Source organism: Neofelis nebulosa, chromosome 1 (genome assembly GCF_028018385.1).
Source record: "Neofelis nebulosa isolate mNeoNeb1 chromosome 1, mNeoNeb1.pri, whole genome shotgun sequence".
Lineage (NCBI taxonomy): Eukaryota > Metazoa > Chordata > Mammalia > Carnivora > Felidae > Neofelis > Neofelis nebulosa.
In genome coordinates, this window is record NC_080782.1 from 70,498,330 (window position 1) to 70,516,625 (window position 18,296).

An 18,296-nucleotide genomic window follows, 5' to 3' on the forward strand; every position below is an offset into this window, starting at 1 on the left:
AAAAAAGTGAGTTATTTTTGGCTCCCAGCAAATGGGTCACAGGCGTATAGATCCAAGCTTTCAGTTGAAGCTCTTCTTCTGGAGGTTCAACTGATTTCTCCCTCACTTTGCCTAAAACTTCATTTAAATCAGATTTAAATTCTAAAAGTAAGTGTTCCTGATTCAGTAGCTAGTTAGTGAATATTTATTAGGTGATAGGTAGAATGTAAGAGCTAAGCAACAGTTCTGAGATTGCCAGCAAACAAAACATAAGTATAATTCATTTTAATTCTGTAAGCCATAACCTGGCACTTTCTATGCTGAGAATAAGCAGCTCTTTCAAAGGGAGAAAATATACTTTCATGAGATGGCATTAGAAAATCTTTGTTCTTGGGGCACCTGGGTGGCTCAGTCGGTTAAAAGTCTGACTCTGGATTTGGGCTTAGGCCATGATCTCACAATTCTTGAGTTTCAAGCCCTTTGTGTCAGGCTGTGTGCTGAATGCACAGAGCCTGCTTGGGGTTGTCTGTCTCCCTCCCTCCTCTCTCTGCCCCTCCCCTGCTCGTTCTCTCTCTCTCAAACATTTTTTTAAAAGAGCTTCGTTCTCATAATAGGTGGAAATATAGCAAAATTCAGTATCCACATACCTATCTATCCATATCTATCTCTCTCTATATATATAAAATAATATAATTTAAGTTATTTGTGTTTGTTAATTTTTACAGGATAATTTGTTATGCTTCAGTAGGCCATAGTTTCTGTAGGTGAGAAATTCAGGAGCAACCTGACTAGGTGGTTTGTCTCAAGATCTTTCATGAGGTTACCCTGAAGATGTGGGTTGGGACTGCAGTCATCTGCAGGTTTGATCGTGACTTAAGGTGCTGCTTCCTAGGTGGTTCATTCACATGGCTGTTGTCAGAATACCTCACTTCTTCTGCTCTTGGCAGGAATACATTGACTTTTCCATAGGACTACCTGAATGATCCCATGATGTAGCAGCTTGCTTTTCCCAGGAAGAGGGAGCTGAGAGAGAGCAAGGAGGAAGCCACAATGCCTTTTATGCCATAATTTTGTTCATTATACATTGTCATTTCTGTCACATTGTATTCAATAGAAACAAGTGTCTAAGTACAACCCACCCTGATAGGGAGCAGATTAGGCTGTGCGTTTTGAAGGGAGAAAGTGTTAAAAAAATTTTATCAAAGAATTATTTTTTAATTATTCTACTGTATTATTCTCATAGAGGTTCGATGATGTTACTGAAGTAGTTAGGCTATGTTGCAAAAATAATAAATGTGTTATTTTTAAATATTATACAAGCTTTGTTATGAGTTGATTACTCACTGGAGTAGAAATATGTTGATACCAAAGACAATTCAAGATGTAGGTCTACTGTGTACCAGTATTAGTATATATTGTGTCCATATAGGAATATGAGCACTCATTACTCTGTTTGCCTAAGTTCCTTTCATTCATTACTATTTATATATATATATATATATATATATATATATATATATATATATATATTTTTTTTTTTTTTTTTTTTTTTTTAAATCACTTAAACTACCACTAGCTTTCATTTAACTTGCCTGAGTATCAGAGTTGGGATTTAGATCCAAGTGTACCCAACACTTAGCCCTCTCTTTTCATTATATTTCCTTATTTCCATCAGAGAAAGGAGCACATGTTTGTTCATTGATTCATTTGTCCAATCATTTACATACATACTGTGTTAGTGCAGTAGAAACAAGCATTTAATAGACCTAGTGCATGCAAGTACAAATAAAATAAGGCCTTTGTCTTTAAAATCACAACTCTTTCAATTCTGCTGTTGGAGGTGTATGTCTTACACGCACGTTTTCCCTTGTATTGTTTTGAAGGTTGTTTTTATTGCCTGTCTATAGCTGCTGGCTTATTAAAATGATAAAGTGATGACTTGTAGTTAAATAAGATCTAGAATTAATATTTCATTGATTTACTTCTTTAATTCTTAGACAACAACACATTTATATATTTTACTTTATGACAATTAGTAAGAAATATGAATAATTGCATTTGAAATGAATAATCATCACAAATAGAAAGAAGTCATGTGTTACTTATTAAGTGAATAGTACAAGGAGCAAGAGATTAATTCAGCAAAGCAACATCTCTTCAGAGAGAACTCAGAGACAATGTTTCTGATTCACTTAAGATACAAATTTGGGACTAATGATTTAACCATTTTAATCTTGATATACCACTGTGGTTTTTATTTCTTATTATTCATCCTCTCCCCTCTCTGTTCTGCTTTTTTTTTTCTTTTTTATACCTTTTTTTATATGGAAATGAGAAAGTATCTACCACTGTTATAGATACTTGAGCATGGCTGGTCTTCAATGAAATAGAAATAATTAGTATCTACAGAGAGACTCTAGTCTACATTTTAGTCATAAGGCATGAATCACTGTTAAAAATGATAATAAAAGAAGCAGAAAACAAGAAACTACAAGAAATTTAGAAGATTATTACAGAGAATACTGAAAGGCTCAAAGTAAAATTGGATGAAATTTACCATCTCATAGAGTGAAAATTAGAAAAGTTTACAGACAAAGGATTAATCTTTGTAGGCCAAATACAGTGAAAATAGCCATTATTAAAAAAGGACATCTTTGAGACAAACTGATACGAGTCTTATTTAAAACAGCCTAATAGTGGCTGTGGAGGAGAAATTATAAAATGGCCTGCCCCTAAAAAAGTCCTTGTGGCATTATAGAATACCATTTATTAAGAAGATATCCTAAATATTCCAGGGAGAAAAATTGGTTTACTTACCAAAAACTGAGAAATAAATTGGCAGAATGGGATGCCATATTGCAACATGGGACGCTGGAAAACCATGCCTTTCAGAGTTAGGAAAAAAATGTTTTTTCTTGAACTATACCCAAAGTCTGAGGGATAGATGAAAATTTTTTCAGACATGCAAGGACCCAAAGTTTACCTCCTTACATAAAATTTCTGAAACAAATACTTGATCTTCTAGTAAAGAGACACACACACACACACACATACACACACACGAGAACACGGGATTCAAATCAGGGGACTGAGTTCAGAAGTACAGTCAAAAGTTATCACAGCGGGGGTCACAGGCCTTGAAAACAAGTAGATTAAATTTTGTTGGAACACCTTTAGAAAGCAAGTGGAATCACATTAAAGAAAATTATTAAGAAACGGTGATTTTCAAGACGTATGTATTCTTTCCATTTCCTTTCCTCTCACTATCTGTGATCAGGCTTTTACACCTCCCATTCTACCAAAGTTGCTGTTGTCAGAGATCTTCAGTATCCTCCATGTTGCTAAGTTCAGTGGCCAGTTACAGATCCTTCTTATACTTTATTTCTTAGCATTTGGCACAGTGGATTAGTTCTTCTGTCTGAAGCACTTTCTTCATTTGGCATCCATACTCCTGGATTTTCCTTTTCTTTCCATTGGCCTCTGTCAGCTTTCTGGTACTCCTTTCCTGGTCTCTTAATGTTGGATTGTCTCAAGGCTGTCTTGAACCTTTTTCCTTCTCCAAGTACACTTAGATGTCCTGTCCAAGTTCATGCCTTTTTGAATGTATCTATATACTGGTAACTCCCCAATTATACTTGCAGCCCAGAATTCTTTTAGTCAACTCCAGGCTTCTACTTAACCTTTTTCTTTCTTTCTTTCTTTCTTTCTTTCTTTCTTTCTTTCTTTCTTTCTTTCTTTTCTTTTCTTTTCTTTTCTTTTCTTTTCTTTCTTTCTTTCTTTCTTTCTTTCTTTCTTTCTTTCTTAAAATTTTTTAATGTTTATTTGTTTTTGAGAGAGGGAGAAAAAGAGAGAGAGAAGCAGAGTGTGAGCAGAGGAGGGGCAGAAAGAGAGGAGACACAGAATTTGAAGCATGCTCCTCCAGGCTCTGAGCCGTCAGCACAGAGCCTGATATGGGGCTTGAACCTATGAATGTGAGATCATGACCTGAGCCAAAGTCAGACGCTTAACTGACTGAGCCACCCAGGTGCCCCTCAACTTAACATTTCTGCTTGAATGTCTGATAGATATCTCAGACTTAATACATGTAAAACTGAACTGAAGATAACTTTCTCCAAGCCTGCATCTTTCACAAATTTTCCTACTTCATTTAGTTAATGGTAACTGTGTTGTTGTTGTTGTTGTTGTTGTTGTTGTTGTTTTCAGTTGCTCAGGCTATAGAACTTGGAGTCAGCCTCAACTCCTTACCTTCTTTTATAATCTATATCAGAAAACTTTGTTGGCACTTCCTTCATAGTATATTCAGAATCTGCATTTCTCACCACCTCTAGTTTTACCCTGGTCTAAACCACTGTGATCTCTTGCCAATATTATTTCGATAGCTTTGCAAACAGGCTCCTTGCCTTTGACCTTGTTCCCCTTCACTCTATTCAAAATAGTAGCCAGAGTGTTCCTATTAAAACAGAAGTTAGGTAATGTCTGTTCTGTGTTCAGAACTCTTCAATGGTTTTCCAGCTCACTCAGAATAAAACCTACATTTCTTGTGTTAACCTATAACGGCCTATGTGACCTGTTCCATCTCACCCCCTGTCACTCACCCTAATTAATTTTCTAACCTCATCTGTTGCTTTCTGTCTTGTTCATTCCATCCCACACTTCTTGCTATGATCACTTCTGGAAGTTGTCACCTCAGGAACTTTCATTTATTCTGCCCGAAATGTTCTCTCCCTAGGTTTACACATGGCTGTCTCCCTTACCAGGTGTTTGCTCAGATGCTTCCCTCTCAGAGAGATTTTCCTTAACCACCCTATTTTAAATTGCACACCCCCAGCAACCCTTTATTCACTGCTTTCTTTTGCTCCATTGTATTTATTGTCTAACGTATATTTACTTCCTTGTTTTGTTTAGTGTGTGTACCACATACTGTAATTTTAGGAGGGCAGGGATATTTGTCTACTTTGTTCATTTATTTGAAGCCTCAGCACTGAAAATAATGCCGGGAACATAGTAAAATAAAGCTTTATTTTAAAGAAAAGACTTTGGGTGAAATACTTATGAATTTAAATGCATGGTCATCCTTTACGATTGTCATGTACTATATTATGACTGAAGATTCAAGTTATTTCAGATCATTTTTCTTACTATTAAAACAGTATTAATTAGAGCTTATCTTTTTGCCTCCATGTTAAGAATATTTTTTGGTAAGCTATTCTTTGGTAAGATTGTTGCTAACAGTCTCATTTGGTTCAGACGTATTAGAGGATCATAACATGTTGCTGAATTTATAATTTATATGGGAGAATGTGTGTTTGTACTCTGATGTATGTTAACATACAGCTATCTGTGGTTACACAGATAACAATACAATTAACCTCATTTGCAGAACTATCATCTTCTAATAAGTGGTGGTATAAAATTAGCAATAGCTTCAGTGTTTAAGTAAATAAGCTGTTTAAATAAAAACATAACCCTTACCAAACTTTTAAAAGAGCCCAGGTTGCAACTTTTGAAGTAGTAAATGGATTAATTTCAAACCAGAAGGTCTTTTTATATTTGTTACATGACAAATTTTAGTTTTTCTAATGTAGAATAGGTTCTTATTTGGAATCAAAATATTTGAATAGTTAATTGACTATTGTAAAGAATAAGTATATTATTATTTGCACACATTTTTTATTTTATTTTTAAAATATTTTTTAATATTTATTTTTGAGAGAGAGAGAGCATGTGTGCAAGTGTGCATGGGGGAGGGGCAGAGAGAGAGAGGGAGACATAGAATCTGAAGCAGGCTCCAGGCTCTGAGCTGTCAGCACAGAGCGTGACGCAGGGCTTGAACCCATGAACCGTGAGATCATGACTTGAGCTGAAGTCTGATGCTTAACTGACTGAGCCACCCAGGTGCCCTTACACACATTAATTTATAATTGTCATAAGCCATTATATATTTTGAAAATACGGTCTGTATTCCTAGGGTTGACTTCTTTTAACAATGCCAGAGCTAAAGAAACTATATAGCGCTTGATGCAGAAGCAAAGATAGCATAGTGTAGTAGACTCCCAGATAGTTTGGTCACATACTTCAGTCAGCACTTCTTCCAATATATTTGCTTATTTACTTTTAAATTATAAATGTACTGTTAATCATGTCAGTCTTAAGGATGATACATGCTTACAGCAAGAGGTTTTTCAAGAGGAGATGTAACTTTTCAAATAGCTATCTTGATAGTTTTAAGGTTTTTTTGATGGATTGTCAGATCTGATTGTATTTTTCTGATATTACAGGGTTAACACAGTGCTTCACCAGAAGTATTACTTTGTCATTTTTATTTTGTGCTTATATTATTAATATTTTGTTTAATCTGCGGTTTCCTTGTAGGAATCTTCTGCAGCTTATTCGTTTTGTGAATAAAAACTAATTCACATCCATAATTGCACTGAACTGGGCACACAAAAACTGCCATATATGTCACAATATACTGAAAAAGAGCCAGCAGGTAAGCAGAGTGTCTTTGTCAGTCCCTCTACATTAAGGATTTTATATTTTTCTCCCTGGATACCTTAAGTACCATATATGACATGGAATCATGGTCTTTTTTTTTTAATTAATTAATTTAATATAATTTATTGTCAAGTTGGCTAACATACAGTGTATACAGTGTGCTCCTGGTTTTGGGGGTAGATTCCCGTGATTCATCACTTACATACAACACCCAGTGCTCATTCCAACAAGTGCCCTCTCAATGCCCATCACCCATTTTCCCCTCTCCCCTCCACCATCAACCCTGAGTTTGTTCTCTGTATTTAAGAGTTTCTTATGGTTTGCCTGCCTTCCTCTCTGTAACTGTTTTCCCCCCTCTCCCATGGTCTTCTGTTTAGTTTCTCAAGTTCCACATATGAGTCAAAACATACGATATCTGTCTTTCTCTGACTTAATTCACTTAGCGTAATACCCTCCATTTGGGATCATGGGCTTATATAAGGCCATTTTTGATCCATTTATTGAATATTTGTAAAGCTTAATTTCTAATTTTTGATATGAAAATAAGTATAAATAAAAATTGTTATATTTTTTGTACCCTCCCTTGGCTTCTGTTGTGCTTTCCGTTTTGGAGACTATTCCTTTGGAGGAGTTGTTAAGGGCACTAGTTCTGGAGTCATACTATTTGATTATTGGACAAGTTACTAAATACTTAATTTTACTCTTAATTTCTTGATTTTTAAAATGAAGTACAGTATCTACCTCATAAGGCTTTTGAAGGGATTAAATAATATAATGTAAAACTTGATAACTGTATAAATACATGTTTGTTTTTTATTTGTGCTCGGAAGCATTTCTACTTACTTAATGCAGTAAAACAAAAATATGTAACTTTTCCATTAACTGACTATTTCATATACTGTGAGATAAGACTTTGTTTAGGGGTATCTGGGTGGCTCAGTGAGTTAAGCATCCCAAATGGCGGTTCAAGTCCTGATCTCACAGTTAGTGGGTTAAAGCCCTGCATTGGGCTCTGTGCTGACATCTCAGAGCCTGGAGCCTGCTTCGTGTTCTGTGTCTCTCCCTCTCGTTGCCCTTCCGCCACTCATGCTATATCTCTCTCAAAAATAACATTAAAAATTGTTTTTTAAATACTATGTTTAGTTCTTGTATAGTATATGTAAAATATCGTTGATTAAAGAAACTTACACTTTTATATATATATAGATAGATAGATAGATAGATAGATAGATAGATATGGTAATGTTCTACTTAGTTACAGGTGCTACTGTTTACTACTGTGTATCCCTCAGCTGTCAGAACTTAGTATTTAAATAGTTGTTAAAGTGTTGATGGGTTTTGCTACCATAATGTTTACTGTAGTTTTGAAAGGTGAGGTAGCATGTCTTTGACTTGGCTCATTGCTGTTTTTTTGTGGATAATTTTATCTGACCCTAGTCTTTGGAATGTTTTATTATGGTCCAGTTATTTCTTCCTGATAGTACAGATGCCATTTAAAGAAGTTGTATGTTACCTTGGATAGAAATGTATTCACAATTAATGTAATTGTGCAGATGTGCTAATTAATGTAATATGCTAATAATTAATCCAGCAAATATGTGTTAAGCATTTATACATAAGGTACTTTACTTAGATAATTTGGAGGATCATTGTCTAATTCTTAATGAGCTTTTGCAGTATGACTTATGAATTTGGCATATGAAAAATCATTTTGGGTAGGTTATATTATAAAACTCTGAGACATCTTAAAAGTGCCAAACTTTAAAAGCTAATTTGGGGGGTAAAGAGGCCAATTAATTCTCATAACCTGATATTCATGTTTACACTTACAATGTTAGTAAGGTGCATGTAATGTTCAGTAGCAGATGATCTGGCAAGCAATAGCATATATGTTTAAACATTACCTCTACTGGTCACTGGAGTAAAGGTCATTTCATGCCTCTCTTATTTTTAACTCTGTTTTTCAGTAATGGATCAAGAATCCAGCAAGGCTGCCTGGCCCAAACCAGCAGGAGGATATCAGACAATCACAGGCAGGAGATACGGAAGAAGACATGCATATGTCAGTTTTAAACCATGTATGACCAGGCATGAAAGAAGTTTAGGTCGGGCTGGTGATGACTATGAAGTGTTGGAACTAGATGATGTTCCAAAGGAAAATTCCTCAGGTATGCAACATGGAGTTATAGAAGAGCTATTAATAAGCATGTAGGAATTTATCTTATAATATTAGAAATTATGTGTGGGTTTTATGTGTCTATGAATACAAATATACATATCCTATCAAGAAATTCTATTCTGATATTTTTATTAAATTTAATATGAACAATATATACATTTAAATATGGAAGAAAATAGAATACAGCTAGTTGTTAAAATATAACTGTATCATGACATCCTTCTGCTGTGGAGATTTATTTTTCAATCAAAAACTTTTTAATGTGAACTGAATATATTTTTCTCTGCATATTATGTTTAATAGCTTTCTTGTGTTAATTGTATCCCTAAATAATTTAGCTTGGCTAATTTAATCTCTTAAAACCATTTTATGAAATACAAGTGTCGAGTAATAGTTATTTAATTAAAATCTCTTATTCAGTAGTTTGAAAAAGTATTTTGCAGTGGGTGCCTTGGTGGTTCAGTCAGTTAAGCATCACTTCAGCTCAGGTCATAATCTCATGGTTCGTGGGTTTGAGCCCCACATTGGGCTCCACGCTACTTGGGATTCTCTCTCTTTTCCTCTCTCTCTGCCCTTCCCCAACTCATGCTTTCTCTGACTCTCAAAAAGTAAATAAATAAGCTTAAAAAAAAAAAAAAAAAGTACTTTGCAGATATCCAGGTAGTAATTACACATCTTTGGACTAGAGTGTAGTCTTCTGGTCTTGAGAAAATTTGGTAATTGTAAATTATTTTAACTGTCATTTATAAGTAAGAATCTGAATTATTAGTTAATGAGTTCACTCTGTTAAAGAAGCCTTTCTGTGATATGACAAGACTGCTCTTTTATAAATTTTTGTTCCAGCAAATCTCAGATGTCTTCATTATTTATTATTACATTAGTAGTGATAAAAGATGGGCTTAAAGTGATTTATGAAACAAATCTGATTTTATTCTTTTCTCAAGATTCTGACAAACTATAGCAGAGTCAACATGTTGATTTTTTTGTTGTTTTGCAATCATAGCTGTAACATAATTTAAGGGTAACTCATTATAGGTGTATTAAAAAATCCATTTTGGGGTAGAAATCTAATATATCTAGAGACTGAGATATAATTTTCTGAATTGACATCAAACACAATAGAGTTTTATTTCTGTTAGATGTGTAACCTGTTCCTTTATCTATCAAAAGTACTTGTGAAGTTTTTTTAGTTGCACATAATAAAAGAAATGAAGTTTGAATTGTGCACCTTAACAACTAGAAGGGCACATTGGTTACCCTATGACTTAACTTATGCCTCTCACTGTGTAGTTTTTCAGTAGCCTCTCCTTTTAATGTCTTTTACAGAATGTTTTAGGTATCAGCAGTTAGCTAAAAGACTTCCAAAAGACATCTGAGAGAGGATATTGAATGGCTATACAATGGCATAAATGAACTCATAGGGTGACCAGTGGGCGCTCTCAGTTAAGTTCAGGGGCATAGAAGTACCTGTCAGAAATTCACTCATATTCAAGTGAGTAATGATTGGCATAATATCTATTTAAATAGTCATTATTAAATAAAATTGTATCTAAAATTAATGTTTCCAAAAATGTTTTCTTTGTTCTCTGTGAAGGTTCCAGTCCATCGGATCAAGTTCATTCTTCTTTACCCAACGGCCCTTTGTTTGAAAAAAGTGAAACAGAAATTCCCATTTGTGATACAACATTAAATCAAACCATTGAGAGCAGTCCATCCTTTGCTGCAGTACATCATAGTGAGGAAGGCAGGGAGACTTTAGGAAGCAGTACAAATCTTCATAATCACCCTGAGGGAGAATATACTCCAGAAGCTTGTGATGCTTCAAGTGTACAAAATGGAATTTCATTGGTTCATACTGACTCTTATGACCCAGATGGTACACACAGAGAGGCCAATGACCGTCTTCAGCTTTCTGCAGAAGTTGTGGAAGGTGGTGGATATCAGGAAGCACTGAGCAATACAGTATTTGAATTGGCAAATGGAGAGGTAGAGGCATACACTGGTCTTTCACCACCAGTTCCCTCTTTTAACTGTGAAGTAAGAGATGAATTTGAAGAGTTAGATTCAGCACCGTTAGTCAGAAGTTCTACTGGTGATACTGAGTTTGTCAATCAGAGCAATCAGGAATTTCAGAGCTCCTCTTCTGAAGATGACGTTGTTAGAAAGAAACAAGAAAATAATACTAGCCAGGAGAGTCAGAGAGAAAATGCAACTGAAGATTCAGTGTGTGCTCCTGGGCATATTTGCAGTGAACAAAATACTAGTGATAAGAACAAGAACCAGGGAAGTTCTCCTGAACAGGTAGTGAGACCCAAAGTTAGGAAATTGATAAGTTCAAGCCAAGTGGACCAAGAAACAGGTTTTAATAGGCATGAGGCTAAACAAAGAAGTGTTCAGAGGTGGAGGGAGGCTTTGGAAGTTGAGGAAAATGGCTCAGATGACCTCTTAATAAAATGTGATGACTACGATGGAGAACATGACTGCATGTTCTTGGATCCACCTTACTCAAGAGTTACACACAGGGAAACAGAACATAACCAAATTACAGCAGAAAGTGGAGCCACAGCAGGAAGGCAAGAAGTTGTGGATAACACCTTTTGGAATGGTTGTGGAGATTATTACCAACTGTATGACAAAGATGAAGATAGGTAAGATTTCATGCAGTGCTTTGTCAGATTGCATAATAAGCAAGGTGGTTTATTTCTGGTACCATTATGTTTGATGGATGGGCTCTGACATGGTCAGGGAATTAGATATTTTGACTTAGCAAATATGCCTATTTACTGAATACTAACCATACATGCAAACTACTGGTTAGTTTTTCACAGAAACTTTCTTTGAAGCATTTTAGGAGTTCATAGAAATTGTAAGTTCAGATAATGATAATTAGTTATTACAAAGGATACAGATACTAATTATTTTAGTTCATAGTATTTCAGCTAATAAAATGCAGGGAAACATTGTATTTTTAAAAAAATTATGTTAACCCATTCTGGGTTTAAAAAGTAAGATCACAGCAAATTTTGATAATATTGGATTAACTTTGTTAATATTTATTAATGTCACCTGTTTCTCTGTTCCTCCTTTTGTCACTTGTGTTTTTTTGTTTGTTTTCACCTATTTTTACTTAGCATTTGATTTTTGGTCACAACTCTATGTGGTGTATATTATTTGCCCTGTTTATAGATGAGGAAACTGAAGCACAAGAGAGTTAATTTCTCAAGGTCACAAAGCTAGTAAATTTTGGAGCTGGAATTAGCATATCTGCTTACTGCCCAATCCAAACTTACAGTTTTTAAGAGAACATACAACCTTTCTTAAAATAAGCATTCTGGTTCTTCTTACATAGAATCCTTTTTTCCCCCCAAACTGTAAGACCATAGAAAGAAGAGAGAAATGGAAAATTTCTTTGTCCATCTTCTTTTCATTACCCTAGAGTCCAAACTTTCACATAACCTTTTGAGCTAGTTGAAACTGCCTATGCTCAGTTACAGTGCAGTTTCACGATTTTATTAACTTGTAGAAATACGATTACTTTTTTTTCAACTAGAAAGTACTACAAAAGAAGTTTTTCCTTTTGAATATGAATACATTTTATATATTTTATTTCACATCATAAAATTAATAAAATATATCTGGTTTCTTTGGGCAGATGGATAAAGCTTCTGTAATACAGTGTAAGTGACTTGTAGAAACAAATGAAACGTAATTTCTGCTGTCTTTTTAAGTTTGTAAACTTCAAGGGTTGGCAGACAATATTTATATAACCTACTATTTTTTAAGCTTAAGGTAAAATGAGTTAAGAACTTTGGCCTAACTTAATTCTGTTTTTTCAGTTAAGGTCCACAAAATTCTTAAAATGGAAATTGACAACAAAACCTAAATTGGTGTTAATTTGATGCAGATCTGGATCTGAACTAACATAAGGCCTTTTTTTGAAGCAGTCATAACAGTTTGCTGCAGAAATATCAAAGTGTTTGATTACTGAGTTTTTGACTTGGACCCCACTGGGAATTATTAAGTAGTATTTGTAAATCTCGGAGAAAAAGAATCTGAATTCCAAAACATACTCAGTCCTAAGATTTTTGGATTTGATTGTAAACCTTTGGTATACCTCTAGATTACTATTGAAAAAAATAATAACATCAATTTTTAATCTTAGATAACTTACCTTTTTGAAAGTATAAGATTTTTTTCCCACAGTTACATTTCTGCTTTCCTGAAGGAACTAATTTATATGGCCATTCCTTCATCATTGGCACCACTGATCAAAAATAATAAAAACCTCTTTTTTGTGTGTGCGTTTTATAGTCAGGCCTAATGTCATCTAATTCAGTTGATGAAATTTTTGCATTGCAACCTCAAGAGTAATTTTCTTGGCTCTTGGTTTTGAAGTTGTTGGTTTTTGTTTTTTGTTTTTGTTTTTTTTTTTGTTGTTTTTTTTTTCTGGTCAGTAGCATTAGCATTTTATTTGCCTGGAATGACAGTTGGACTTTTAACAGTTATAGGGTATTGTTTTAGTATGTTTATTTATAATTTGTCTCCTTAAGTGATATGTCAATATTCTAAACAATGATAGGTCTTTACAAACAATATACAGATGAGAAAAACACAGTTAATGGAAACTTTTTTTTCTTTTGACTTTTTAGTACTATATTGACCTTAAAGAGCCTGAAGTTAGGGTGTGCTTAAAAGATGGAACTAATTTTGGAGCAATCTTTTCTTTTTTTCTCCATTTATTTTTGAGAGACAGCGTGAGTGAGGCAGGGGCAGAGAGAGAGAGAGACACAGAATCCGAAGCAGGCTCGAGGCTCTAAGCTGTCAGCACAGAGCCCAACACAGGGCTTGAACCCACAAACTGCAAGATTATGACCCGAGCCAAAGTTGGACGCTTAACTGACTGAGCCACCCAGGCACCTCTTTGTAAAAAAATTTTTTAATGTGTATTTATTTTTGAGAGAGAGAGAGAAACTGAGCATGAGCGGGCGATGGGCAGAGAGAGTCAGAGACACAGAATCTGAAGCAAGCTCCAGACTGAGCTGTCAGCACAGAGCCTGATGTGGGGCTCGAGCCCAGGAACCTTGAGATCATGACCTGAGCTGAAGTGGGATGCTTAACTGACTGAAGTACCCAGGCACCCCTGGGGGCAATCTTTAAGACACATTGAAATACCAGAAATACTTAGGGGTTTTTGTTTTGTTTTTGTTTTTTGAAAACTACCATCACAAGAATAACTTCTCAAGGAAAATGGCTCTACATTTGCATCTGCAAGCCTTGAGATATGATTAGGACCTCACTTCAGTAGTCTGGACAATTTTGAGGAGTAATTCTATTTCTGTGCTACTGTTTCCAGTTCCTCTACTCTCAGCTCCCTGCAAAGGATCACAATTGCCAGAATGCCTTTTAATATGGTTTCAGATAAAGGTTGAAGTTTAATAACCATACATTCCAACTTAGTTTCATTTTGCCACTTGTTCATCTACTAGATGTTTTTTTTTTTTTTTAATTTTTTTTTTTTCAACGTTTTTTATTTATTTTTGGGACAGAGAGAGACAGAGCATGAACGGGGGAGGGGCAGAGAGAGAGGGAGACACAGAATCGGAAACAGGCTCCAGGCTCCGAGCCATCAGCCCAGAGCCTGACGCGGGGCTCGAACTCACGGACCGCGAGATCGTGACCTGGCTGAAGTCGGACGCTTAACCGACTGCGCCACCCAGGCGCCCCTCTACTAGATGTTTTACTATACTTTGGCTGAGTTCTGATAATAGCAGATTGCAAAAATGGGGAAATAGTGATTCTACAATAAGTGTCTTGAGAAGGAAAGTATAAACATCCTTTCCCTTGAGTCTGTAAGATTCTTTCTGAGTTTTCTCTGCTTTGTAAAACTTAAAGATGCTTTACTTGAAAATTTTTCTTGCCATGTTTGTATTATAATAGCTGCAAATAGAACCCTCTTATCCAGTACATAACTAAAATCACTGTGACGTTTTTAGTTATAGGAATTTTAGCCACTTTTAAAAAATACAGTTCAAAAATATGTATAGCTCATACTTTCTTTAAAAGTGAAAAGTATTTGAATGAATGCATGATCCATTTCTTCCTGAAAACTTTTAAATGATCACTTAATCATACCTGAAACATTACACTTTATGGAATAAACATTGCAGCTGGTAGAATTGCTCTGAGCTGTTTGATAGTAACTGAACACCACCTTATTAAATTAGAATTGTGAGGGGAATTTTAATAGGCAGTATGTAATTACCAGACTTGGGATTAGACCAAAGAGCTAAGGTTAACATCCTGCTCTTTTGAAATATACCCTGAGAACTTTAATGACTGTTTGAGGACAAGATCTTGAGTTTGAAAGAACCTTTAACCATGCCAGCACATTTTAACCTTGGACCTAACTGTTTGAAGGAAGAGGCATGCCATCCGCTGACTATTCCTTGTACCACTTGAGGTTTCTTTCAGAGCTTTTGACATTGAATAAAAGTTAAAAACCTTACCTGAGATAAAAATGTCAGGACAACTTTTTGTTATTGATGATGTTGGGAAAATAAAAGGAATATTTGCCAATTAGTTGATTTCAGTTTGATATATTCAAAAAGGATTTATTGAAATCCTTCTAAATGTCAGACTTTGTCCCAGGTACTCTGTAAATGCAAATAATAATGATCCCCGTTCCCTGGCTGTTCACCAGCCTTATGAGGAAGACAGAATATACAGATAATTGTCATGAGACTGAATTAAGCTTCTTTTCTCTTCTATATAAGTTAGTTGAGAGCCATGAAGAAGGAGCTCCTTTGATATCCATGTATTCCCAACAAATAAAGCAACTATGAGCCGCCAAAGCAAAGATCTGAAAGCATATGCTTTAACATTTTAGCTTTTTTTTTTTTTTAACGTTTATTTATTTTTGAGACAGAGAGAGACAAAGCATGAATGGGGGAGGGGCAGAGAGAGGGAGACACAGAATCCGAAACAGGCTCCAGGCTCTGAGCTGTCAGCACAGAGCCCGACGCGGGGCTCGAACTCACGGGCCGCGAGATCACGACCTGGGCCGAAGTTGGACGCCTAACCGACTGAGCCACCCAGGCGCCCCACATTTTAGCTTTTTATCTTGTTTCCAAGTTCATGAAAGTTAGAAAGAGTATATTAGGCATAAATAGCTTTGTTCCTCAGGCATTTTAAGGGGTTATAGATTACAATATTCTGATGTTTAGGGAAAAGACCGGAAAATTGTAAAAGGCAGGCACAACTCAGAAAGAACCATCTGGACTTTGCTAAATTAAGCAGCCTTATGGATTTGAACAACTACCATTTGTATCACTGTATTGTAACAGTTCACTGTTAATAGGGGTAAAATGTCCCAGACTGCTTAGATTATGTTCAGTATACTGTCTGAAAATGCAGATATGATGTATCTTAACATAATGTCCATCCAGAGTATTTTCAATAAAATTCAAAAGGTGGTTTTGATCCTCAGATAACAAAATTATCTAAAATTCACTTTTCTCTTAGCTTCTATACAGTTGATTTTTTATCGATGTTAAAATGCCAGGGAAGACTAACAAACCAGTTCCTTGGGGGATTTGAGGAATAAGAGCTTGCTTTTGGATGCTTTTACTTCTATATCTTATTTCTACTTAAGATTTATACTACATAAATTATTTTGTCTAGAAATCATATGTAATTGTATCCAATATGTGAAAAGAGGTGGGTTTTTTGTTCACAGTTGAATGTGTGAAATGTAACATTTGAGTAAGTTAATAGTTGTCTGCTTTTGAATACAGCTCTAAATGCTAATAGGAGACAATCCTATTGAAAAACTGTATAAAAATCAAAGTGGTACTTGAGAATTTAAAAATGTTTAACTAATTTGCATTTATATTCCAGGACAAGGGTTCTCACTATTCCATGATTGTTTTGTGCTATTTATTCTGTTGCTTATTCTCCTTGAAAAGTTATTTTTAAATCTTTTCTCTTTCTGCTTTCAGTTCCATATACTCCTGTCACCCTTAGTAGATAACTTTGTTTCTTGCTTTCTTAGAGATAGTAAAAAAATTAAATCTGAACTTTCTTGTTTTCCTCTTCTCCATATTACAATGTTAGTATCCATTTCTGTTTTTAATTTTTTCTTCAGTGAAGGGTGGTGACTTTTCTCATTCTGCATCTGTAGTCATATCTGACCCCTGAATTTATTATTCTTATGCCAAAGTTGCTTCCTTCTACCACATTCTGTAATTTTTCTAAATCCTGAGGGGGAAACCTTTACTTGATTTTGCTTTTCCTTTAACCAGTTGCCTGTTTGTTTTCTTTTCCATTGTTGAATTCTCAGAATAAATGTCCTATACCCACTCTATTTCTGCACTCTGCACTTTTAAATGCATTGAAATCTTAACTCCTAGTAGTATCTGTATATTCTATAATGTGAACAGTGACCTCCTGTTTCTCAAATCCAATTGACTTTTCTTGGTACCATTTTTTGTTTTTTTGTTTGTTTGTTTGTTTTACTTTAGTGCTACTACTGAGCAATTTGCTCACCCTTTCCTGCTCCATGATATCTCTTCCATTTACCTGTGTTTGGTTTTTCTTTGCTGTGTCTTCGCTGGATGGACCACAGGGGTCTGCAAATATTTTAGGCTTTGTGGACCGAAAGGCAAAATCAAGGGTATTATATAGGTATTTCTATAACCACTTAAAAATGCAACAAAACAAAATAAAAACATTCTTAGCTTCCAGCCACTAAAAAACAGACAGGTGGCCAGATTTGGCTTGTGGGTCAGGGCATAGTTTGCTGACCCCTGGTATAAAGAGACACTAAAACTAAAGTTGATTGGGTGACCAGAAAGCTGATATTTCCATTCAGTAAGACAAACCAAGGATTTAGAGTAGATTTTCTGCGGTAGAGAAGAAAGAAAAATGGTGGTGTGCTGTTGGAAATCCAATTGAAGTGTCTAAGCACACAGCTTATATAATAAAGTAACTGTCACCTTTATTAAATGTTTACCATTTTCCAGAAATTGTGCTCAACATTTTATCTACATTGTTCACTTAAATACCTTTGTAGATCTGAAAAGGAAATATAGCATTTAAATTAGAAAAATATTAAAAATGATTTGCTAACAGTTACTGATGGGTTATCATTTATCAGACACTGTTAAAACATTGTGTGTATATTAACTCATTTGCTTTTTATATGAACTCAGGGAGTTATTAGATACTACTATCAAATTCACCTGATGTGTGAGGTGATAAAGGCACAGAAAAGTTAAGTAATGTCACAGCTTTAGTAAGTGGTGTATTCACAACCAGGCAGACTGAATCCAGAACCTGTGTCCTCAACTACTGAACCTCAAGACACAGCATTAGTGGACACCTGGAGCAAAAATTGTGAGGGCAGTAGGCAGATGGCTGAATTTTGTGAAATACTGCTTTAGGAAAAAAGTGAAGGATTTGGAGTAATTTGATATAAATTGAAGCAATAGCGATAATTCAGAATACATTTAAAAAAATATTTTTTTAACATTTATTTATTTTTGAGAGAAAGAGACAAAGTGCAAGCAGGGGGAGGGGCAGAGAGAGAGGGAGACACAGAATCCGAACCAGGCTTTCAGCTGTCAGCATAGAGCCCAACTCGGGG

The 18,296-nt window shown here is 35.2% G+C and overlaps 1 protein-coding gene across 2 annotated transcripts in view; it reads left to right on the forward strand.

Annotated features, from left to right (window-relative positions):
- PJA2 (praja ring finger ubiquitin ligase 2) overlaps positions 1-18,296 on the forward strand; it is a 70,573-nt gene that overhangs the window by 12,861 nt on the left and 39,416 nt on the right. The window contains exons 2-4 of one of the 2 annotated variants that reach the window (XM_058725316.1): positions 6,352-6,469; positions 8,442-8,642; positions 10,248-11,301. In XM_058725316.1, coding sequence (XP_058581299.1) covers positions 6,439-6,469; positions 8,442-8,642; positions 10,248-11,301 — 1,286 coding nt within the window. In that variant the 5' untranslated portion in view covers positions 6,352-6,438. The remainder of the gene's footprint in view (positions 1-6,351; positions 6,470-8,441; positions 8,643-10,247; positions 11,302-18,296) is intronic. The other variant, XM_058725306.1, reaches the window with a different exon arrangement.